At 46.4% G+C, this 20,374-nt stretch overlaps 1 protein-coding gene across 3 annotated transcripts in view; it reads right to left on the bottom strand.

Moving 5' to 3' along the window:
• Positions 1 to 20,025, bottom strand: part of USP30 (ubiquitin specific peptidase 30) — a 302,545-nt gene extending 282,520 nt beyond the window's left edge. Inside the window, exons 1-3 of one of the 3 annotated variants that reach the window (XM_085636303.1) lie at positions 19,640 to 20,025; positions 7,212 to 7,321; positions 3,395 to 3,577 (exon numbers count right to left, since the gene is read on the bottom strand). In XM_085636303.1, coding sequence (XP_085492429.1) covers positions 3,395 to 3,577; positions 7,212 to 7,321; positions 19,640 to 19,659 — 313 coding nt within the window. In that variant the 5' untranslated portion in view covers positions 19,660 to 20,025. The remainder of the gene's footprint in view (positions 1 to 3,394; positions 3,578 to 7,211; positions 7,322 to 19,639) is intronic. The other 2 variants (XM_085636304.1, XM_085636305.1) reach the window with 2 other exon arrangements.
• Positions 20,026 to 20,374: the final 349 nt, after the last annotated feature.

The following is a 20,374-nucleotide window of genomic DNA, read 5'->3' as shown; positions in this document are numbered from 1 at the left end:
GTATTCAATGACAAAGTGAATAACGCAATATGTAGTTCATGGAAGCACTGAATTTTTTTTTTTTTTATTAGCATTTTCATTAACACAACAGCAACAAGCCAGTTGGACAGTGTATCTCACCACATCCATATGTTCTAGCGTGGGACAAACATGGAGAATAAAGAATGCATCATCAAATCGCACATTTAACTGGGTATCATCTGCCTAACCCTTTTATGAAACCTGCATCTTTATTTTACCCTACGTGGGACAACAATGGTGCGTCTTCCCTCCACTGCAGTTCTACATCAAGACATTCCGACAGGATTACAGCAGTTATATCATCTGTTCATTTACACCTATACATTCATGTGTATCATTTGTTAAGGTGTGTGATGAACCGAGGGGTCTCGCCTGATTCCCAACACCCCCATCCCCCAGCGACACCGCGAAGCGAGAGCCCCCGCACATTTACGCAGCCGTGTCCTTCTGATTTTGTGCCCATTGCAGAAAGGACTCCCAGATGTCACGAGGCCTGGAGGTGGGCGGCATGAGCTCCCAAAAAGTAGATAGCTGAGTGTGCCCAAATTTTACCACGGCAAGCCAGCCCTCAATCGATGGCAGCCTCCTCCCACCCCAGCACACCGCCACCTGTCTTTTTGCAAACAATAATAACAGAGCATGTAATTTATGCGCTTTCGGCAGGGTGTCTTTAACAAATCCCAATAGCCCCACTTCGGGAGATGGCAAATCAGATCTTTCAATTATTTGATTAATTGAGGTAAATATCTTTGTCCAGTAATCTGTTAATTTGGGGCATTCCCATGCCACGTGCAAAAACGTGGCAGGGGAGAAGCCGCATCTCCAGCATCCACTGTCCGCACGTATCCCCATCCTATGAAGCCCTATAGGGGTGCTATAAAATCTGTGCAGAAACTTGAAATGAATTAATCTTAACCTGTAATTTGGTGACAACTCGGTGAGCTGCCCACAGCAGAACCTCCACTGGTCCTCGGTCAGCGGGGTGGCCAGTTCATCATTTCAGTACTGCAGGGATTTGGGGCAGACCACAGGGGCTGAATCCTGCATGTTCCTATAGATCCGCGTTACCAACCTGCGGGGGGATGGAGAACCTACTACGTTTTCCAGGGCAGACAGGGCCGGCGGGGCAGCTGGAAAGTCCCCACTAAGTGCTCTACATGCTGCCCGGAGTTTATGATACAGGAATCGCTCAGAAAAAGACACTGCTCGGTCTTCCTCCGCAGAGGGAGGGGGTCTGAAAGAATTATCAGGGAACAAGTCCGCAAAAGTGTGAAGATTCAATTTTTGCACCAGTGACCTATCCATAACACATGGTAGCAATGGATTCCGCGATAGTGATAACGATGGGGCATGCAGCAACGGGACCCCCGCTCTTTTATGCAGCTCCTCCCAAGCCCATCTCAGCGTGCCTGCGGTATCTATGTCAACCCTAGGGCTGCCAGCAGGTTTACAAATTGCCACATTCAGCGGAGTGGGCGCAACTGCGTCGCGCTCCACCGCCACATGTGGCTGGAACGTGTTGGGTGTACCCAGAAGTGCAGGTACTGGGCCTGAGCGCTGAGTGCATATAAACGCATATCTGGCGCACCCATTCCTCCCTGACGCAGTGGGAGTGTTAGCAAATCCCAGGATACCCTCGCCTGTCCACCCGCCCACGCCAGTGTGACAAGATGCGACCTTAGAGTGTTGAAGAAGTGCGATGTTAAAGGAATCGGAAAATTCGTGAACAAGTACAGAAACTTGGGTAGAACAATCATTTTAGCTAAGGCCAGCCTACCAGTCAGGGACAGGGGGAGCTTCGTCCATATTTTGACCTTCTCCTCCAACCATGTCATAGCTCTCCCGTAATTTAGATTCCAAATTTCCTGCACATCCCGGCTAATCCATATTCCCAAATATTTTACTGCTTCTACCTCCCACTTCAACGGGTACTCGGAATATGATCTAGGCGTGCCTTCCATTAAGGGGAATATCACCGACTTGGACCAGTTAATGGTTATCCCAGCCAGTCCCACGAATCGGATAAATTCCCTCAAAACAGGGTCCAGATTTTCTTTCGGGTTCATAAGGTAGAGAGTTACATCATCCGCATATAGCGATATCAAAAGGCATCTGGAACTAAATCCTATTCCACGTGCCGTGTGATGGAAGCACTGAATTTTAAAGATTTTGCAAGGGTATATGAAAGTTCTGTACTTTTAGAAAACCAAGCAGCTGGTGCAAGCAAACAACAGTTATCACAGTACTAAATCAATGACAGGAGACAGGATAGAGCCTTGATTCATTTAGTTCAATTAGTTACCCCGGCAGTCCAGGTCCGTGCTAACTAGAACCACAGTCAACAACATATTATACTTCTGAAACTCAAGGGCAGGTTAAAAGTATCACAATGTGGCACATGTTGAATGTACACTACTTTGGAAAATTAAAGCTGCCTTTTTCAATTTTAAAATGAAACATTTAATTCTATTTTGACAACATTATTTTTGGGTGGTCTCTAAAACAATACAGCACATAAATAATTGAAAGCATAGCACACGTCACATGTTCATCTAATCAGAGGCTGTAAAAAGAGCAATGCACAGGCACTGAACACCAATGAAGTCACACTTGTGACAAATACAGTATTGTTATTCCAAAACAATCGTAAACAAGTCAAACCTCATCTTCATTATCAACACACACAGTAGTGTTTTTCAATATAAATTCAGGCATATTGGGTTTGTTTTTGTTGGTTTTCCCTGTTGTACTTGATTGTATTTAGCATTCTATACAAGACCTCTACGTTTAAAGGACAATCAAAAATATAGTTTCTACACAATATAGTACTGTGGAATTAAGCTTTTTCTTTTTTTAATAGCTGGACATTATGCAACAAGATGTTTGCAGTATCAAACACCACCACCATCACTCTCAAGACACAGATCCATCCATGCCTGATGCACACCTATCACGATGCAGAACACCTTCTCACTGACGCAACAGATTGAGGCTATAAACATGTCCAGGATTTCTCAGCAACAAGAGGAAGGAAAGGGTCCTATTAAATGTTGGAAGTTTAAAGGAACTGAACTACTCAGGGTAACTACAGACGTCTCTATATGACCATTCCACAATATCTTGCTAGTTCATCAGTAGCCAGTGGATAATGATGAACCCTGCCTAGTGTCAAGGAAACATATATGGTGATAATTTATCGTTCTTCTACAATATAGCTCCGTAATACATATAACAACTCTGTATAAAGAATGATCATAATAAACAGCACCCACATACAATTCCAACTTTTTTTTATGATAAGCAACAAAGTGCAAGCGACAGGTCATACATTCTGTGCAGTAAAACATTCTTATATCATACTAACTTTTCATACCTTTTAGAAGCTGCAGTAAAGTCAGCGAGAGGTACTGGGGCTGTGCATCCAGGCTTTGGTCTATGTTAAACTGAGCTGTAAATGTTTCAAGCCACTTGATGAAGGATGGGCATGCAGACAGGCCTTGGAGCAAAGAATTTATGAAACAGGTGTTTCCCAGGTTGAGCAGACCAGGCACAAGTCCTAAAAGATTAAATATGTTTTTGTTGAATAGAAGTCCTAGAGACTGTAAGTAGAAAAACACCATTGACATTTTAAAATAAATACCTTTTACTTATGAAAAGGTAACAAATGAGTGTAAGAATAATTTTCAAAAGTTTGGTAACAACATTTTTCTTGATCAATGTTTGACACCTGCAAATGAACAATACCAGCAATCAGTACTACAAAAAGTGCAATCATATTATGTTCCTGTCTATTTCCGGCCTGCACTAGTCAGAACTGCCAACTGACCAACGCAGCTGGAGGGCAGGATGGATAACAACGTCAGTGAAGTGGAGAAGACCACCTCTGTTACTCTGATCTCAGGCTAAAGATTGACATTTGACACAGATTACACAGAACTTTTGAACTGCCCGTGCGAGTGGGACACGATATTGGGTAAGGCCTTCCAGTGTATCCATTACTATTTCCCCATTTGGACCCAACAAATATGAATTGGCTCCATTCTATCATGTACTATGAAGAAAACCTGCAAGTGCCCCAAGTTTCGGCATTTTCGCAGCAAATTTTTACATTTTCACCTCCTCTTGCTGGCCAAAGTTATCAACAGCCACCAACTTAATTTCTAAATATATGGCGGTGTCACCACAATCCTTTTCCTTCTGAAGCGTAAAATCTGGATGTCAAGCTGACTATGGAACAGTGGACAAAAGAACCAAAAGGGAGCAGCAAACAATTGCTGAGCCTAGGCAGTGCAAATAGAAATCCTTTCACCCGGTCATCATGCTTAGTTCCTAGGTGTGACACCCTGGTCCTAGTTGATAAATGAACAAAGCTCCAGCACTCTAAGATATCTTATTCAAAAAGAACTACTGGGATCCCTAAAAGAGCATTCCCTAATTGTAAAGAATTTCAGAATTGCAGTTAATCTTTTGCAATTGGATGAATTAGCACTTTTTACACTATCTGCATATCAGCTGAAGTCCTCCCTGAAATTAGCCACATGGAAATTAAGTTTTGAGATGGATAAGGAAGCCCTACTCTTAAAGAAAGGTGTTTCCCCGGTTATAGATTCCTGCCTAATAAGGAAAATACAACCCTATGTTACCTGGAACCTCCCTCATGGTGTACGTCGCTTTTTGTTTTTATTGAGGCAGGATCGTCTTCCTTTGAATAATCTACTGTCGAGATGGTACGGTTCTTCAGCAATGTGTAATCTTTGTAATAATGCGTCTCAAGATATCACTCATGTACTCTTTGTTTGCCCAGCTCTGCTTTTACATCGGCGTAAGTGGTTGAGACCAATTTGTCTAACATTAAATATTTTGTCTGCCTCCACATTCTTAGACGCCATTTATAATCCCCCCAATGAAATGTTTTGTTATAAAATTTTCAACTTTTTCAAAAGCTTTTTAGATGTATACTAGAAGTTTTCTAAATGTTCTCTTCTGTTGTTTTTATTTTCTGATTTCCAAAGCATGAATTTTTTATGTGTTATCTTTTTATGTGGATCTCATTTGAGTTCCAAAATCATAAATAAATGAATTTGATTTGAAAATTTGAACAAAGCTTGGAATCAGTTTCAATTTTATTGTGTCCTTAAGAAAATGCGACTGTCAATAAGAGCAACTTTCCGAATCAACATGCTCAGTAAAATGTTAATTGTGTAAAGCAAACCATCCTATAAAACTCATTAGATCCCTAGTCTCAATAAATCTGGATTACTGCAACAGTGTTTAAAGAAGCCTCCATAAGAAACTGTGAATACAACTGCAACTAAACCAGTATCACATGGTCAGTCTGTCTTGGATTCGAGACATTCCATTTCTCTAGCTCTGAAGATCCACTTTGGCTCCAGACAAGACATGGCTAAGCTCAAACGACTGTGTTTCATGTAAAATGTGTAATGGAGATAATGGCAGGACTACATCTAGGCTTCACACTCTCCTGCCTGAAAACCAAGATCTATACATCACTCATTCCATCAAGGAAGCCTTCAGAGCAAGTTCAAGGGTCACCCATAGGAGGAAGCCACATAGGGAGAAATGTACTAGCCTATTCTGCAGTGGCAAACGCTCCCATTAGCAAAATAGACTGCAAGAGATTTTTCCGATGTATAAATCCTATTTATTGCGAATTGGTCAACTTTTACTGGCTCCTAAAATAGGATTGCAAATTGGTACTGCACATATTAATGGTTTGCACGCAGAATTCTTCTCATAAAGCACTAAAAAGTTAACGACTTTCAAGTTAGGGTGATAACACATTTAAGAAAGGAATGGGATCCTCTTCGGACTCCTTCCCCTTTGGGAATTGTGGAAAATGCTTCTGAAGGAGAAGACAGTGATACTGTATTATACTGGTAACAAGAAGCAAACAAGTTGAGGGAACTTGGATACTGAATTAAACAATGCAGTTATAGACAGGACTGCCACTTCAGACGATTCAAAGCCTAATAAACTGAGTCAATTGGAGGAAAAACAAAGAAGACAATGGACTTGTAGTCAAATGTAATGTCATAACGGTCACCAGCAGAAAGCAGAGTTAATGATTTACAGATTTCTTTGTTCATCCAATCAACAAACTAAAAGATGACTAATTTTAGGAGGCCGTGTTTAGATGAATAGGTTGAAAAAGTGATAGAATTTGGAGAACTAGGAAATTATTTTTATTCCTCTTGCATTTATCATGGTGTGTACCCACAAAAGTGGGCTTGGTGATCCTACAAATGGGTGATAAAACAGGTATTGGCAAAGCAAATCGAGCTTGCTTGTTAAAAGTAATGTAGGTCTGTTGTGGCTTCGGTAATGCTTTTTTGCAATGCTGTTCTGCATATGTGAGAGCATATGTTTCATGGCAGTATGGTGCCCCACATAAAGACAAACGTAGGCATAGCCGCAAGCATACGGCATCACGTGACGTAAGATGCCTCTCTTGGAACGTTGGAAATTGCAGCTGCTGGACTTGTAAGAAAAAAGAAAATATTAGGAAAAAAATGAACAAACCATTGCGGCAGAGATGATAGTGGGACAGGGGAGCAACAGAGGTAAGAGTGGAAGACAACATCACCGAACAGCATGCATGTGGGGGTTTAAAAAACACAAACGAGACAGGGTAGGAGCAACAACATGGTGGGGGGGAGAGTTTGACAGTGGAAGTAGCAAACAAGAGAGAGAGCAGGTAAAATGATGCATGCCCATGAAGAAAAATAACAATAATAGTAGTTCCTTGAATGTAAACCGTGAGAGGGCACAAGTCATCCAATCATAAAACAGAAAAGAAGAAATACTACAAAGCTCGGACAAACAAAGATTAGGAAGGAAAACTGTTGAATAAGAAGCAAAGAAAGCGACAAAAAGGCCACCCAATCAAGAGTAAGGGGCAAACCCAAAGCCCACTAGATGTATATAGTGTAGCGTATTAGTGACAATATATCTTCGAATACTGACAGCTAATGCTGTTTGAAGGCGAGACAAAAAGAATTACCATTAAGTGTCACCCACATGGAGATCTTGGTCCTTTTCATATCCATTACACACACAATCACACACGTCAGAACACAACAGAAGAGAATGAAACACTGCTATAAATACTTTAGAGGCAATAACAGAGCAAATACTTTATGCCTTTACATGGAAAAAAGAACTATGCCCACCTTTCCGGCGTTTCTTTCGGTCAGTGATGGGACCCCAGAGAACATATAAACCTGCTGCAAAAGCAGCAGCAATCCCACCAATAACGCCCCAGTTTTTCATAATTTTACACCTGAAAAATAAAATGTAAACGGTTTGCACAGTATGTTGCCATCATTTCTACAATTTTTTTTTCATAAAGCTACAGGAACACGGTAATACAGGTCATCTATTTTTAAATCTTTGCAACCTGTTTATCATTATATATATATATATATATATATATATATATACACATACACACACATACACCTACACCTACTGGAGGTCACCAGTGTGTAGCCATAGTTAGGCCCTATTTACCTTAGGAAAGGCATTTTTTGTTTTCCTAATAACTTTGGCGCCATTTGATGAATCTTCATGAAGTTCTGAAAACTAGTTTGACACTCACTTCAGCTGCTATCTGGAAAGGTTTGGGGTGATTTGTCAAGTGGAGGCCGAGACAAAGTGGGATTGTCCCAAAAATCGTTTCCGCATGCAATTTACCATAGGGATTTTGACACGACTGAAAGAGTGCTTTGTGTAATTTGGTTTAAATCTGTTCAGTAGTTTTGAAGTTATTAAAGAAAAAATACGTATCTATATATAGACACGTGAATCTCTGGATCCACAAGCCAACAGCAATGTTATGATTGGTGGGTCGCAACCTGAGAGAAAAGTTGCAGCCATCATTCTGGTTCCCGGGGGAGAGAGGAAATAAAGTTTAAATAGGATATAAGGATGTCAGGCTAGAGGTATCCTGACCCCAAGGGACTGATGGAGGGGTCTGTAAGGGACTGATGGAGGGGCCTATGAGGGAACTCTCATGCTCAAGAAATTGTCCCAAATTTTTTTTTTAAGCGTGCGTGGATCCACCGCAGTGCTCAGCGGCCCCCCATGTGAATCCATTACAGATCTACAAATCCAGATCCAGTTAAAAAAAAAATATATACACCCACTCACTCACACATACATACAGCCACTCACACATCCAAGCAACTACTCACACGCCCACTTGTACAGCCACTCACACACCCACTCACAGGCCCACACAACCCCTAACACACCCACTCACAAACCCACACATGCACTTGCTCACCCACACAATCACTTACATACCCACTCAGAGACCTAGCTCACCATTCACACACACACCCATACATGTACTCACACACCCACGTACACACACACTCACGCAACACGCCTGTACAGTCACTCACACAGCCAGAGATCCACAAACTCACTCACAGACCCACACAGCCCAGTCACACATGCACACACAGCCAGTCACACATGCACACACAGCCAGTCACACATGCACACACAGCCAGTCACACATGCACACACAGCCAGTCACACATGCACACACAAACCCATTCACACACACCCACTTACACACCCATACAGCCACTCACACACTAAATTAGACCCAGAAGGGGCGGAGCTTAGCTCACGAGGAGAATGGCTGCCTGAGCCTAGAGCTCCGCTGTGCAGCGACAAGATCTGTTGAATAATCCTGCCCCTCTGCTGCCGGGATACTGAAATAAACGCTGGGGCCCGAGCGCGGATGCCAGTACGGGTCCCGAAGCCAAAAACCAGGACTCCGGAGGACGCCGTAACTACGAATCGCCGGATGGCAGAGCGGAAGGCAGTCACAGGCCGCTGATCCCCGGGCTCAGGTTGCAGTACACTGCCGGGCGACGTGGCTGTGCGTGCGGCTTTGTGGGGAGCGGAGTCCCGGCCCCCCGCATGATTTTGCCGCAAAAACGAGTGAAGTGTCGCGCAGCAACGTAGACACAGCAGAGGCATTGCGGAGGATGTGGCGACGCTACCGTAAGTAGCGTGTGAGGAGAGACCTGGCGGTGAGTTCGACAGCTGACGCCCCGAGGGCAGGCTCACCTAAGCAGTGCACGGCCTGCGAGGCGCTGCGGATTTCGACGCTTTGGTGGGATAACTGATGGTGTCTGACGCCAGAGATGATCGGTGACCCCGTAGGGAAGTCCACAAACTGATCAGCTGAAGACCCCCCTCTCCCCCCCCCCCTCTGGCGCGGGCGGTTAGTGGACACTAGGCGAGCCCAGGAGACGCCATTTACAATACGGGGGGGGGATGCCTTGAAGCTGGCGCTCTGGTTGGCGCGGGGGGGGCCCCTGGAAGTGGAGGCCCTGCGGATGTCACCTTAGCTCTTACCAGGGTGCAGTTGACTGTGGACCAGCGGGGGAGAGATCGGCGTGGTTATGCGGACTGCCAGTGGTGTAAGGCTGGGTCACAAGTGAGAGGTTCTGGCCAGTAGGTGGTGGAAGCCTGCCCACGGCAGCAAGTGGGTGGCGACGCATACTCCCTGGGATATATCGCAACAGCTGCGAATAGGAGTGCCGAGTTGCGGCGAGGCGCAAGATGGGCAAAACTGACAAGACGCAGCCGAAGCTAACTTTTGAACAGAAACGCCCCAAGACCCAGGCTGCTCCTGAGGGGGCGACCTGCAACACGCCGGAGGAAGAACAGGACATAAGAAGCTTGTTGCTATCTATGGAAAAGGGGCTGCAATCTGGCATAAACTCCTTGGGGTCCAAGATTGATGTGCTTTCGTACCGCATGGATCGCATGGCGGAGCGCTTAGACAAACACGCGGAGCGACTGGACCAAACGGAGCAGCGGCTGGCTGACGTGGAGGAGGTGCAGACGGTGTCGGAAGCGGATCGTGTTAAGATGGGGAGACTCATGCAGGTGCTGCAGGACAAAATGGAGGACGTGGAGGCCCGTTTGCGGCGCTGCAACCTGCGCATTACAGGCCTGCCGGAGACGACACCCACCGGTCGGATGGAGTGCTACGTGGAGAAGTTGCTGGTAGAGCTGTTGGGTCAGGGGATATTCTCTAACATGTTTGTGGTGGAACAAGCGCATCGGTCTTTGGGGCCTAGACCTCCGCCGGGCGCACCCCCGCGACCTATTATAGCAAAATGACTGAACTATCGCGACTGGGATGCAGCCCTGCACGCGGCCAGGGAGAAGAAGACGCTGTCCTACGAGGGGTCGACCATTGCACTCTATCCGGACTTCACGGCTCGTGTCCAGGAGGCTAGGCGACAGTTCATCCCGGCCAAAAAGCAAATGCGGGATATGGGACTGGACTATGCGATGCTTTACCCTGCCAAGCTGAGAGTTAATCGGCAGGGGAAGACCCACATTTTTCTTGATCCCAGGACACTGCAAAAGGCGCTAAACGAATGGAGCAAGGAGAGGCGAAAAAGTCCGGAGAAGCAGCCGCAGGGGGACGAGATGGACAGCACACTTGATCACCAGGACTAATGTTGGTCACCGAGAGCAAGTTGTGGTTGGGTTCCGGGAGGCCGGGCTCCATCGCAGGGGTGATGGCAGTAGGGAACTCTGTGATCTTTTTTCTTTTTTTCCTTGTGGTGTGCGGTGAGTTGTGCCGTATTAAGAAGCCTTTAGCTAGGAGCAGCGGCCGATGGTCTGGTGGGGTTGCGGGAGTCGGATGCGACAGAGCGAGCTAACTTGCGAGACCCTGGAGGGGTGACTGCAGCGCATGCAGCATGGCTGGTTTACGAGACGTGAGCTGAGCGTCGGAGATTGGGCCCAGCGTCACTAGATCCAGAGTTGGCTTCTGGCCCGGCAAAGTAGAGAGGGTGAGTTATTGGCGCTCGGAGGTTCGGACAGGGTGCAGGGTGAATTTCGTTTCTTAACTTAGCGCTGAGCGACCTCCGCCCACGAGTGTATACCACAGTGTTCAGGAGGTTCTTTTGGTGGAGGGAGGGTAGGGGGAGGAGTGGGTAGTCCCTAGACAGGGATGGGCATGGCCGAGTTGTGGGAGGTCAGCTGTGGGTGGGGTGTTTGGGAGGGATGTTTTTTTTTTGTTTTTGAGCCGTATGTGGATGTGCGAGGTTCGATTTTGTCATTTGCCCGCTCTAGCCACTATGTGGGGCACTACATGCTCGCTGTTACAATGTATAGACAGGTGAAAAATGACGAGTGATGCCATACGTGGGGGTCCGCCGAGCTCCTTGAGAGTTGTGACATGGAATGTCAGAGGCCTTAACGATCACCGGAAGCTGCGCAAGGTGTTGCACTATCTTAATAGGCAAAGTATAGATGTGGCCTTCCTGCAGGAGACCCATCTCCCTAACCAGTCAGATGCTGCGCACGAAAGGGGTACTGGGGAACGCGTTGGTGGCTGGCTTCACAACACATGCTAGAGGTGTAATGATCCGGACAAACCCTAAATCAGCCTATAAGTTGCAGTTGGTCTCAGCGGACGGGGGAGGCAGGTTTGTAATAGCGCGCTGTCAGGGCAGGGGCCTCGATCTACTGCTAGTTAATGTCTATGGACCAAACTATGACTGTCCGGAATTTTATGAATCCCTAGTAAACGCCATAAGGAGCTGTGGAGTACCTAATATTCTGTGGGGCGGAGACTTTAACATGGTCCGGCAGCCGGGTCTGGATAGATTGGGGGGCCGGAACAGAGGCCCGGCAGCTGCAGTCAAGGTAGTTGATAGAGCTCTGATGAGTTTAGCATTGGCAGATGTCTGGAGAACGCTTAATCCAACGGAAGGGTGTTATACAAATTATTCGACATATCATGACCTACATACGCGGATCGACTACTGGCTGGTATCGGTGTCTCTTTTGTCGCAGATACGTGCCTGCCACGTACTGCCGCGGACTCTATACGACCACTCCCCCATACTGCTGACCATCTCTACACCGAAGAAGACTATTCCGCCCTTTACGTGGCGGTTCCCCCCATACTCGCTACTTGACCCCCTCTTTAGGGAGGAAATAGCGGAAGCGATAACAGAATATTTTGACATCAACACTGGTACAGTGGAAAGTTTCCAAACGGTCTGGGAAGCCTTTAAGGTTTGCATCAGAGGGGTGGCCATGGCAAAGTACTCTGGGGTGCTTCGCGATCTCCGGCGTCGGTTGACGACACTAGAGAGTAGACTGGGGGACTTGGAGGTTCGGCAGCAAAGAGAGGGGAGGGGCACAGTTACAGAGGAGTTAAAAAAAGTTCTGGCAGATTATCATGAGGCGGCAGATGCGGAGGTGAAACATTTGGGGGAAGTATGCTTCTGCCAGGGTATATGGGGAGGGGGAGAGACCCAGTTCTGTTCTTGCTAATATGCTGAAGGTTCGTAGAAGTAAGGCCAACGTCACTAAGATCAGATCGGAAGGAGGGGAATTGCTAACTGATGAAGCTGATATAGTTGAGCGCTTTAAGTCGTACTACGCTACGCTTTATGCCTCGAGACAGACTGACATGGACGACAGTATACGAGACTACTTAGATCATATAAAACTACCCTTCCTGACCAACTCGCGCAGGGAATTCCTGGCCCTCCCCATAGAGAAGGATGAAATACTAGAAGCTCTAGCGGGCATGAAGGCGAACGGCGCGCCTGGAGCGGATGGCCTCACGGTCACGTTCTACAAAACCTTTATAGACTTGCTGCTACCGCATATTTCGACTCTGTTCGATGACATCTGTTTCAAGGGCCAGCTGCCACGCTCTATGTGTGAGGCTATCCTTGTGGCTATCCCCAAACCAGGGAAGCCCCCAGAGGAGTGCAGCTCATATCGGCCGCTCTCCCTGCTTAATGTAGACGCCAAGCTGTTTGCAAAGGTATTGGCTACGCGACTGGTGCTGCTCACCCCAGAGCTGGTGGCCCCGGAGCAGGCGGGGTTTGTACCGGGCAGGAACCTTACTTACAATCTGCGCACAGTGTTTGGCACTATTCAACATGTCCGGCCGGATTCTAAGGCACTCGCGGTCTTCCTGGACATGGAGAAGGCGTTTGACTCCGTTGAGTGGCCCTTCATGAGCCAGGTATTGACCAGAATGGGACTGGGGCCGGTCTTTTTGCAGATGATTGGGGCGCTCTACAGGAGTCCTACTGCAAGAATACGACTTGGCAACAGGATCTCTGATCCGATCCCGATTACTAGAGGGACGCGACAGGGGTATCCATTGTCGCCCATCTTATATGCTATAGTCGCGGAGCCCCTGGCATGCGCATTACGGGAGTACCACGCCCTGCGGGGGGTGAGCTACCCTACCTATAAGATTGTGGTCTCGATGTACGCAGACGATACACTGCTGTACGTTCGAGATCCGGAGAATAATTTGTCATCGGTGCTGCGTGAGGTGGTGCACTATGGAGCGCTGTCTGGTTTACGTGTTAATTGGTCCAAGTCTATAGCTTTCCCATTGACTCCGTCTACTACAATCTTTGAAATGGATTATCCGCTCCAGTGGTCTGACGACCCAGTCAGGTACCTGGGTATACAGTTGCATGTCGACTCTGAAACAGTACTGCGGGGAAATTATGGTAGGGCAATTGATAAGCTGGAAGATGACGTGGAGAATTGCATCGGGCTGCCCTTGTCGTTGGTAGGCAGGATATCAATCATGAAGATGGTGATTTTGCCCCGTTTCCTATTTCTGTTTGCTAATATCCCTATTGTGCTGCCGCGCTCCTTCTTCGCTAGGCTTAATAAGTCCTTGCTGTGGTTGGCGTGGGCGGGCAAGCAGGCGCGGGCTAGCTGGCGAGTATTGACATTGCCTTATTGTATGGGTGGCCTAGGGGCGCCAGACCTGGAGCTGTACTACAGGGTGGCGCAGGGTGCATAGGCGCATAGCTGGATACACGGGGAGGAGTCGGTCCCATAGCTGGAGAGACGGTTTGCTGACCCGCTACCCCTCGCAGCGATAATATGTGAGCCGATGGACCGTAGGGTGGGCTTCCTGGACTCGCTAAACTCCACTAGACATGCTTGGCATTGTATACTACAACAAACGGCAGGGGCTTTACTATATTCACCATCAATGCCCCTGGAATGGGTGGGGTGGCTTCCTCCTTGCAAGGAAACAGGAGTGACGCGAGCCCTTTGTGAGCTTGGAGTCAAAACGATGGGAGAGTTGTTTGTGGATGGCACGGCTAAGACTTGGGACGATGTGGCGGCTGAGACCCCACCCAGCTGCAACGCTTCCAGTTCCATAGAGTGAGGGGGGCATTGAGACGGCACTTGGGAGATGACATGGCGGAACCCCCTGAGGTCCCGGAGTTAACTTACCTCATTAAGCACAAAAGTCCTCGCAAGTTGATATCGCATCTATACAACATTGCGCTGTCACAGAGGTCCCGGCAATACACCAAGGCCAGATTGGCATGGCAAAGAGACTTGGATACTGTCATAGATGACGCCATGTGGTCGTACTGCTGCGTAGGCACTCGCAGGATCTTGCTACACGGCAAGCATAGATTGGTACACTTTAAATACATAAATAGAACATATGACACACCAGAGAGGATGCATAGGTATGGCCTTAGAGAGGAGGCGTCATGCGACAGATGTAGCCATTCGGTAGCAGACTTCTACCACTTAGCGTGGGATTGCCCGGGCATCCACAAATTCTGGGAAGCTATTTTTCAGGAGATAGGTAAAATAGCCACATTGGAGCTCACCCCTGACCCTGCTGTTGCACTTTTGGGCTATTCTAAGGGACTGCCTAAGGCGGTGCGGAGGCTTGTAGATATGGGACTGCTAGTAGCAAAGCGCAGGGTGGCGATGTGTTGGATGCGGGGGCCCCTTCCAACAGTTGCGCAGTGGGAGCAAGATGTACTTTACTGCTGCACGCAATCAGATACTTACAGCGAACTACTCTCGCCAAGAAGCAGGCCAAAAAAATGTTGGGGCTTATACGCGGAATACCTGAGAAGGGACCGCACGGAAGCGGACGCTGAGCTGGGGGCGGAAAGCGAGGGGAACGCAAGGGAAGCTATTGTCTAACTGTTTTTTGCGATACATATCATACACAGGAGGTAGCACTGGAGTTGGGAGGCGGTTGTGTCATCTGCACAGAGGAGGCGTCAAGTCTTGAAATTTCATCACTGTCATTGTTGACATACAGACGGGTGTGTGGTGTTCTGCAGCGGGGGGAGCGGCTCTCTGTGGGGAGCCGCGACTCTGGATGGTGTATGGAAGTGGGCAACACGGGTGGGTTACGGCCCATGCGATGCTACAGGCTCGGGTGAGGGTGGGGAGGGAGTTGGGTGTTTTGTTTAAGGTACGCTAACTGAGAAAACTGTGGACTTTGGTGGAGATCACTACTATGGCAATGATGTACTGTGCTGAACTATCGGACGCTCCTAAAGCATTGCTGATTTGACAATTGTGCTGACAGGATTGGAGGGAAGTTGGGATGAGCGGTGCCACGAAATATCTCATGAAGTTTAGTCAGCCGGGCTCAAGGTTGTAGGCATGAAGCAATGTACATCACTGCGAGCGTATCATTTAATAAATAATTTTTTTTTAAAATAATTAGACCCAGAAAACCACTCACAAACCCACTTACACACTCATACAGCCTCTCGCACCCTGACACAGCTACTCACACATCTCATCACAGACCCACATAGCCAGTCAAACACGCACTGGCACACCCACCACACACAACCAATCACACACTCAGGTTAAGAAATAGCATTAAAAAGCAATATGCAGAAGTATGCTGCTGGAAAAGACTTTGTAACTTTAATTGGTTTCCATTACGCTGCACAAAAAAAGATTAATGGGCCATTTAAGAACTGGTTGGTCTAGTTGGTGCATAAAAAAGCATGTGGTTATTTGCAAGGCAACTCAGCCCACTTGTGAACAAGGATTAGAAAGAAACCAAAACGCATCTGGACGTTTACGAGCTGCTGCATATCTTGCCTGTTCAATAAATGCAGTTGAAATCCTAAAGATTTTGTAATCTGCATGCTTCTTCGAGTGAGGAGTGCTTTTGGTTGTAAAGGTGAGAGCCTATGTGCCCACCACGCTAAAGCTAACATGTCTGGGTTTGTAGCACCTTTTTATCACCAGGGATGAGCTCTAGAATATAAATGAGGTGCCTAACCCGCTGCAATTATGTGGCAGGAGAGGACCAAATTATGCGGCAGAGTTGACTAAATTAAGCAGCAAGAAAAGGTAAGTTATGCAGCGCAACGGGCCACATTTTGTGGTTTGTATTACTTCATTATTTTGTCATTTTAACTCATGGTGACACAGCCAGGGTAAATATTTCACCTCATTAATAACATCCCCCAAAAAGTAATATAAACAGCTGAAAGATTACCAGTCAACCTTTGCTAATGGCATTCTAATGCTTTGGAACACGTTGCCACGTTTTTATCAACTTTTGACCCATTTGACAGAGAATCAAATTTTGGGGTTAAAATCTGCAAATTATGTAGCAGATGATGGATTATGTAGCAAATGCGGTAAACCAATATTTATGCGGAAAACCCTGCTGCCACAGAATCTCAGAATTCCAGAGGATCTGGCTTTAAGCGACTCAATCAATTAATGGCTGGTAAGAAAGCTTGTTTCTTCCTTAACTCTTCTCACTACCACCCCACCCTTTGCTTTCAGGGAAAGGAATCTCAAAGTCAGCATTAACCGTTCAGGGGCAGTTTTTGTAAAAAGGTGAGTCCAGGAGTAGGAGGAAGGAGGCCAGTAGGCTTGCATTCAGATGCAGCGCACAGATCCTCTCAACCCCTGGGCCTCAGAGAAATGGTCAAGGGGAAAGAGAAAAGGAGCGAGGTTCATGGATATTGTTAAAAGGATGGCCCAAAAGAGGGAGCACTGTGTGGGGGCACAATTCTTGGTTTATAAATTGCCAGAGAAGGTTCCTCAGAAAGATATCCCAAGAAGGGGGACGATTTATGGAGCTTTTTTTTATAATAACAAAAAAAGGGCATCTATTAGTGCACGAGGTACAGCTGCCAGGTATGTAAGTGGCCACTGCTACTCAATTATGGCTGTCTTACCATGAAAAAGTGGAGTGAGGCAATGTTTCTTTGCTAGTATAATCAGTGCTGCAGGTACAGTGGCGCCAGGGCTCAGTGATAAACCCGAAATATGGCCGACTGAGACAGGTATGCCCAGACGAGTGTCCTGTGCTCTCCATGCCACTGGAGTCAAGCTCTCCTGGCTGATGAGGGGTGAAACCCTGAAACCGGTCCGAGGATGCTTGTTTCCAGTCCAGGGAGGACCTGGTCGGGCAGTTCGGGCTGGACTCTTCGCATTGGGCGCAGGGTCAAGATTAATTTGCATATGGCTGGATTCAAACTGGCATGGCATGGGAGCAAAGAAACAATGAACATAGGCCCAGATCTTTGTACTGGTGTGAAATGTATGACATTGTTCTGCATTCTGTCCATCAATTGTTCTTTTTGCATTGGTTTTACTATCCCTCCTAGCTTGCATTAGGGCCTACAGCACACTTGCGGTGCCAGTTGTCTTGGGCCTTGGAGCAATGGCCCACAGGAGGGGAAATTTAAAGCAGAGGAGACACCTTTGTTTGGAGAGATAGCACAGAAGGGCAAGATGAGAGTCCATGCTTTTAACAAAGGGCAGAGGAGAATGCCCTCTTTGCAAGGCAGTAACTATTATTAGTAAAAAAAAAAAAGGTGCAGCAGCACTGGGGGCCACTGAGCTGATGAGCCCACTGCATCACAAATATGATTGTCTCACTTTAAAAAAGGGACATTTGAGCTTATTTTCCTTTCTAGCATTAGAACCCAGGGCATAGGGACTGTTTCAAGAATGGAGAGATGGTCAGGCATGGTGGAGAAAGAATGAAGAGGCAGAGGAGATAGCCTGCCATTCTGGTCTTCAGTTATCAGTACAGAAGGTGCAGTTGCATTGGCGTCTAGGAGTGAGGGGCTCACAACACCCCAACTATGGAGAGCAGATTTGTTTGGCTCAATAACTTTTTTTGTTCGATGCATTTGCTGTTTTATAACTATAGAAAATTCACTCCTGAAATGATCTCATAAGCCCACACCCTGCGCTCAGCCCTGTCCCTACCGCTACCCGAATCCTTGCCGTAAGGTTTTGGAAGGGGGAGCCTGCCTTCAAAACATTTTGATTCAGGGGTGCAAAGCAAAAAGCTTTGAAGACCTTTGCCTTAATGGTTGTATAACCGGTGTGAGAAACCTCTCAAAGTATTTTTATAACTTTCAATAATAAACAGGCTCGTAGATGATAAAGAATTGTGTTTTCACTGTGGACTGCACTCTTTCACCTACATTTCACTGGAAAGAATGCTTATTCCTTTGATACTGCCTGCATGAAGGTTATTTAAACACATTGCAATAAAACTTTTGATCTGACCTAAGCAGCTTTCTTGTCACACACCTGTAAGAGCAGCAATGGAAGTAAAACGTCTTATAGTATTGCTCAGAAGTATCTGCTATCTCTTGCCTGTTTTTCTAAGAAATCTGATGCATCTTTAATTCCTGCAACGCCCTCTTTCTGTCTCTCTCACTATGGCTTACCAACACTGCCAACTTGTGTGCGGTCTTGCTAGATTGCTTAGATTTTATCACCAAGCTAGTGGATTCATTCCTGTTTGAGATTATTTTTAACTGCATTAGTGGCAACCCTTCAATTGTACCATTTTCATCCTGTCGATGTTTACAAATTGACAGGATCAGGGACAAAACATATTTGCTATTTCCTAGCGTGCGGAGCTAAAAAGTTTCTAGAGTACAGTTGCTACATCCTTTGGGGTTTACCACGAGACCTGGAGGAGGGATGGCCTTGTCAAGATAGTGTACCGAGAAAGACAATTTCAGAAAGACCATACAAAATATATGACCCCTCCTAGAGAAAGAGTGGAAAGCAAGAATTCTCTGTTCTCTAAAACAGTCTCTCGACACAGCCTCTCTCCTACTCTTCTCTGCTTAATCCTCATAAAGAAGCAGTCTATAAATCAGCGCCCCATTAAAGCCACGACTATTTCTTGTGCAATCTGAAACGTTCAAATGATACATAACGAGCATATTTCGACGCCGTTTCAGCAAATAAATCATTAGCCTGCAGTGTAGAAAATACTTTTATTTGATTTTTTTTAAATCATAAAAGGGTGGAATATGCCACCAAGATACATAACACATCAAAACGATTGGTCCAGTTAAAAGGCATTAGAAGATGTAAACACGTCAGAATTCGTATGTGTGGAGAACAAACATTATTGATAGATAAGTTAAAAACTTGCGGTGTTCGAAATGGTTTCGGCCTCCAATGCCATGAAAACACCTATCACTAGCACCAAATGCACCTCCAAGGGCTATCGACAAGTTGAATGGCTACCACGTATGGTTACTAATCCCCCACATTAAGGGCAGAATATGTATGTTCCTGCAATAAACACATTTCTCTTACTTTGCAGCTGCTGCCCCCACTTTTAGAGCTATGCAAATATATTGTATGGGTGCACGTAAATCATAGAAATGGGTTATGCAGACAGCAGACTCTTGTAAACAGCAGCGTGCATACGCAAGAAAAGTTGGTTAGCAGAACCCTTAATCGCGCAAATTTGATTAACACACGTGACACTTACCGTGTGTGCAAAAGTCGCATTTAGTGCCCCTCGTCCGTTTTCTACGTTGTTTATGATGGGAAGTAACGTTATCCCTCTCAGTCGCTATGAATACGTAACCCCACTTTCATATAAATGTTTTTGTCTCGGTCTCATCGGATCACCTATATGAGAACGATACATACAGCTCACGAGAATACGATTACTTGAGGGATGATGAAGTTTGTTAAGTATGGAAAGCGAGAGATGAGAGCCACTTCTCAGACGACCGCCTGCTCGGTGTTTAAACAGAATTGTCTGATAATTCAGCACACTGTCTGTTAATATTTTAACGGACACAAATCGGTCATTTCAATACTTCCGGGTCGCGCCACAGCCAATCCCTTGGCTGAACATACTCTGGTGGCATTAGCGAGTGGGAGGGGCTCGTAACGAGCAAGCCAGCCTAGAATTGGCGTTTAGAAACACGTCATCCCACTACTGTTACGTTCCACAAAATTCCGAAAGGTGATTGGCTACGGAGTTCGCACGTGCCTCTACTGTATGTAAACATTGTCCGAGCTACCTGTGTCTGCTGACAGTAGCTGTGCAGTTTAAAACGAACAGGATTTTACTACTTTGACTTACAGCGTGTCGTTCGTGGACCAGCCTGGATCTGAATGGAAGGTGGCTGTTCCGTTGTAGTTGCAGACAATCTGGCCGGGCTTGACCTGCGTCATCTTAAGCATGATTGAGGTCCCACGCTAGATATATAAT

The sequence above is a fragment of the Triturus cristatus genome, chromosome 11 (assembly GCF_964204655.1).
Source record: "Triturus cristatus chromosome 11, aTriCri1.1, whole genome shotgun sequence".
Taxonomy (NCBI): Eukaryota; Metazoa; Chordata; class Amphibia; order Caudata; family Salamandridae; genus Triturus; species Triturus cristatus.
The sequence above is the reverse complement of the archived record's forward strand: the minus strand, read 5'-3'. Positions and strand labels throughout refer to the sequence as shown.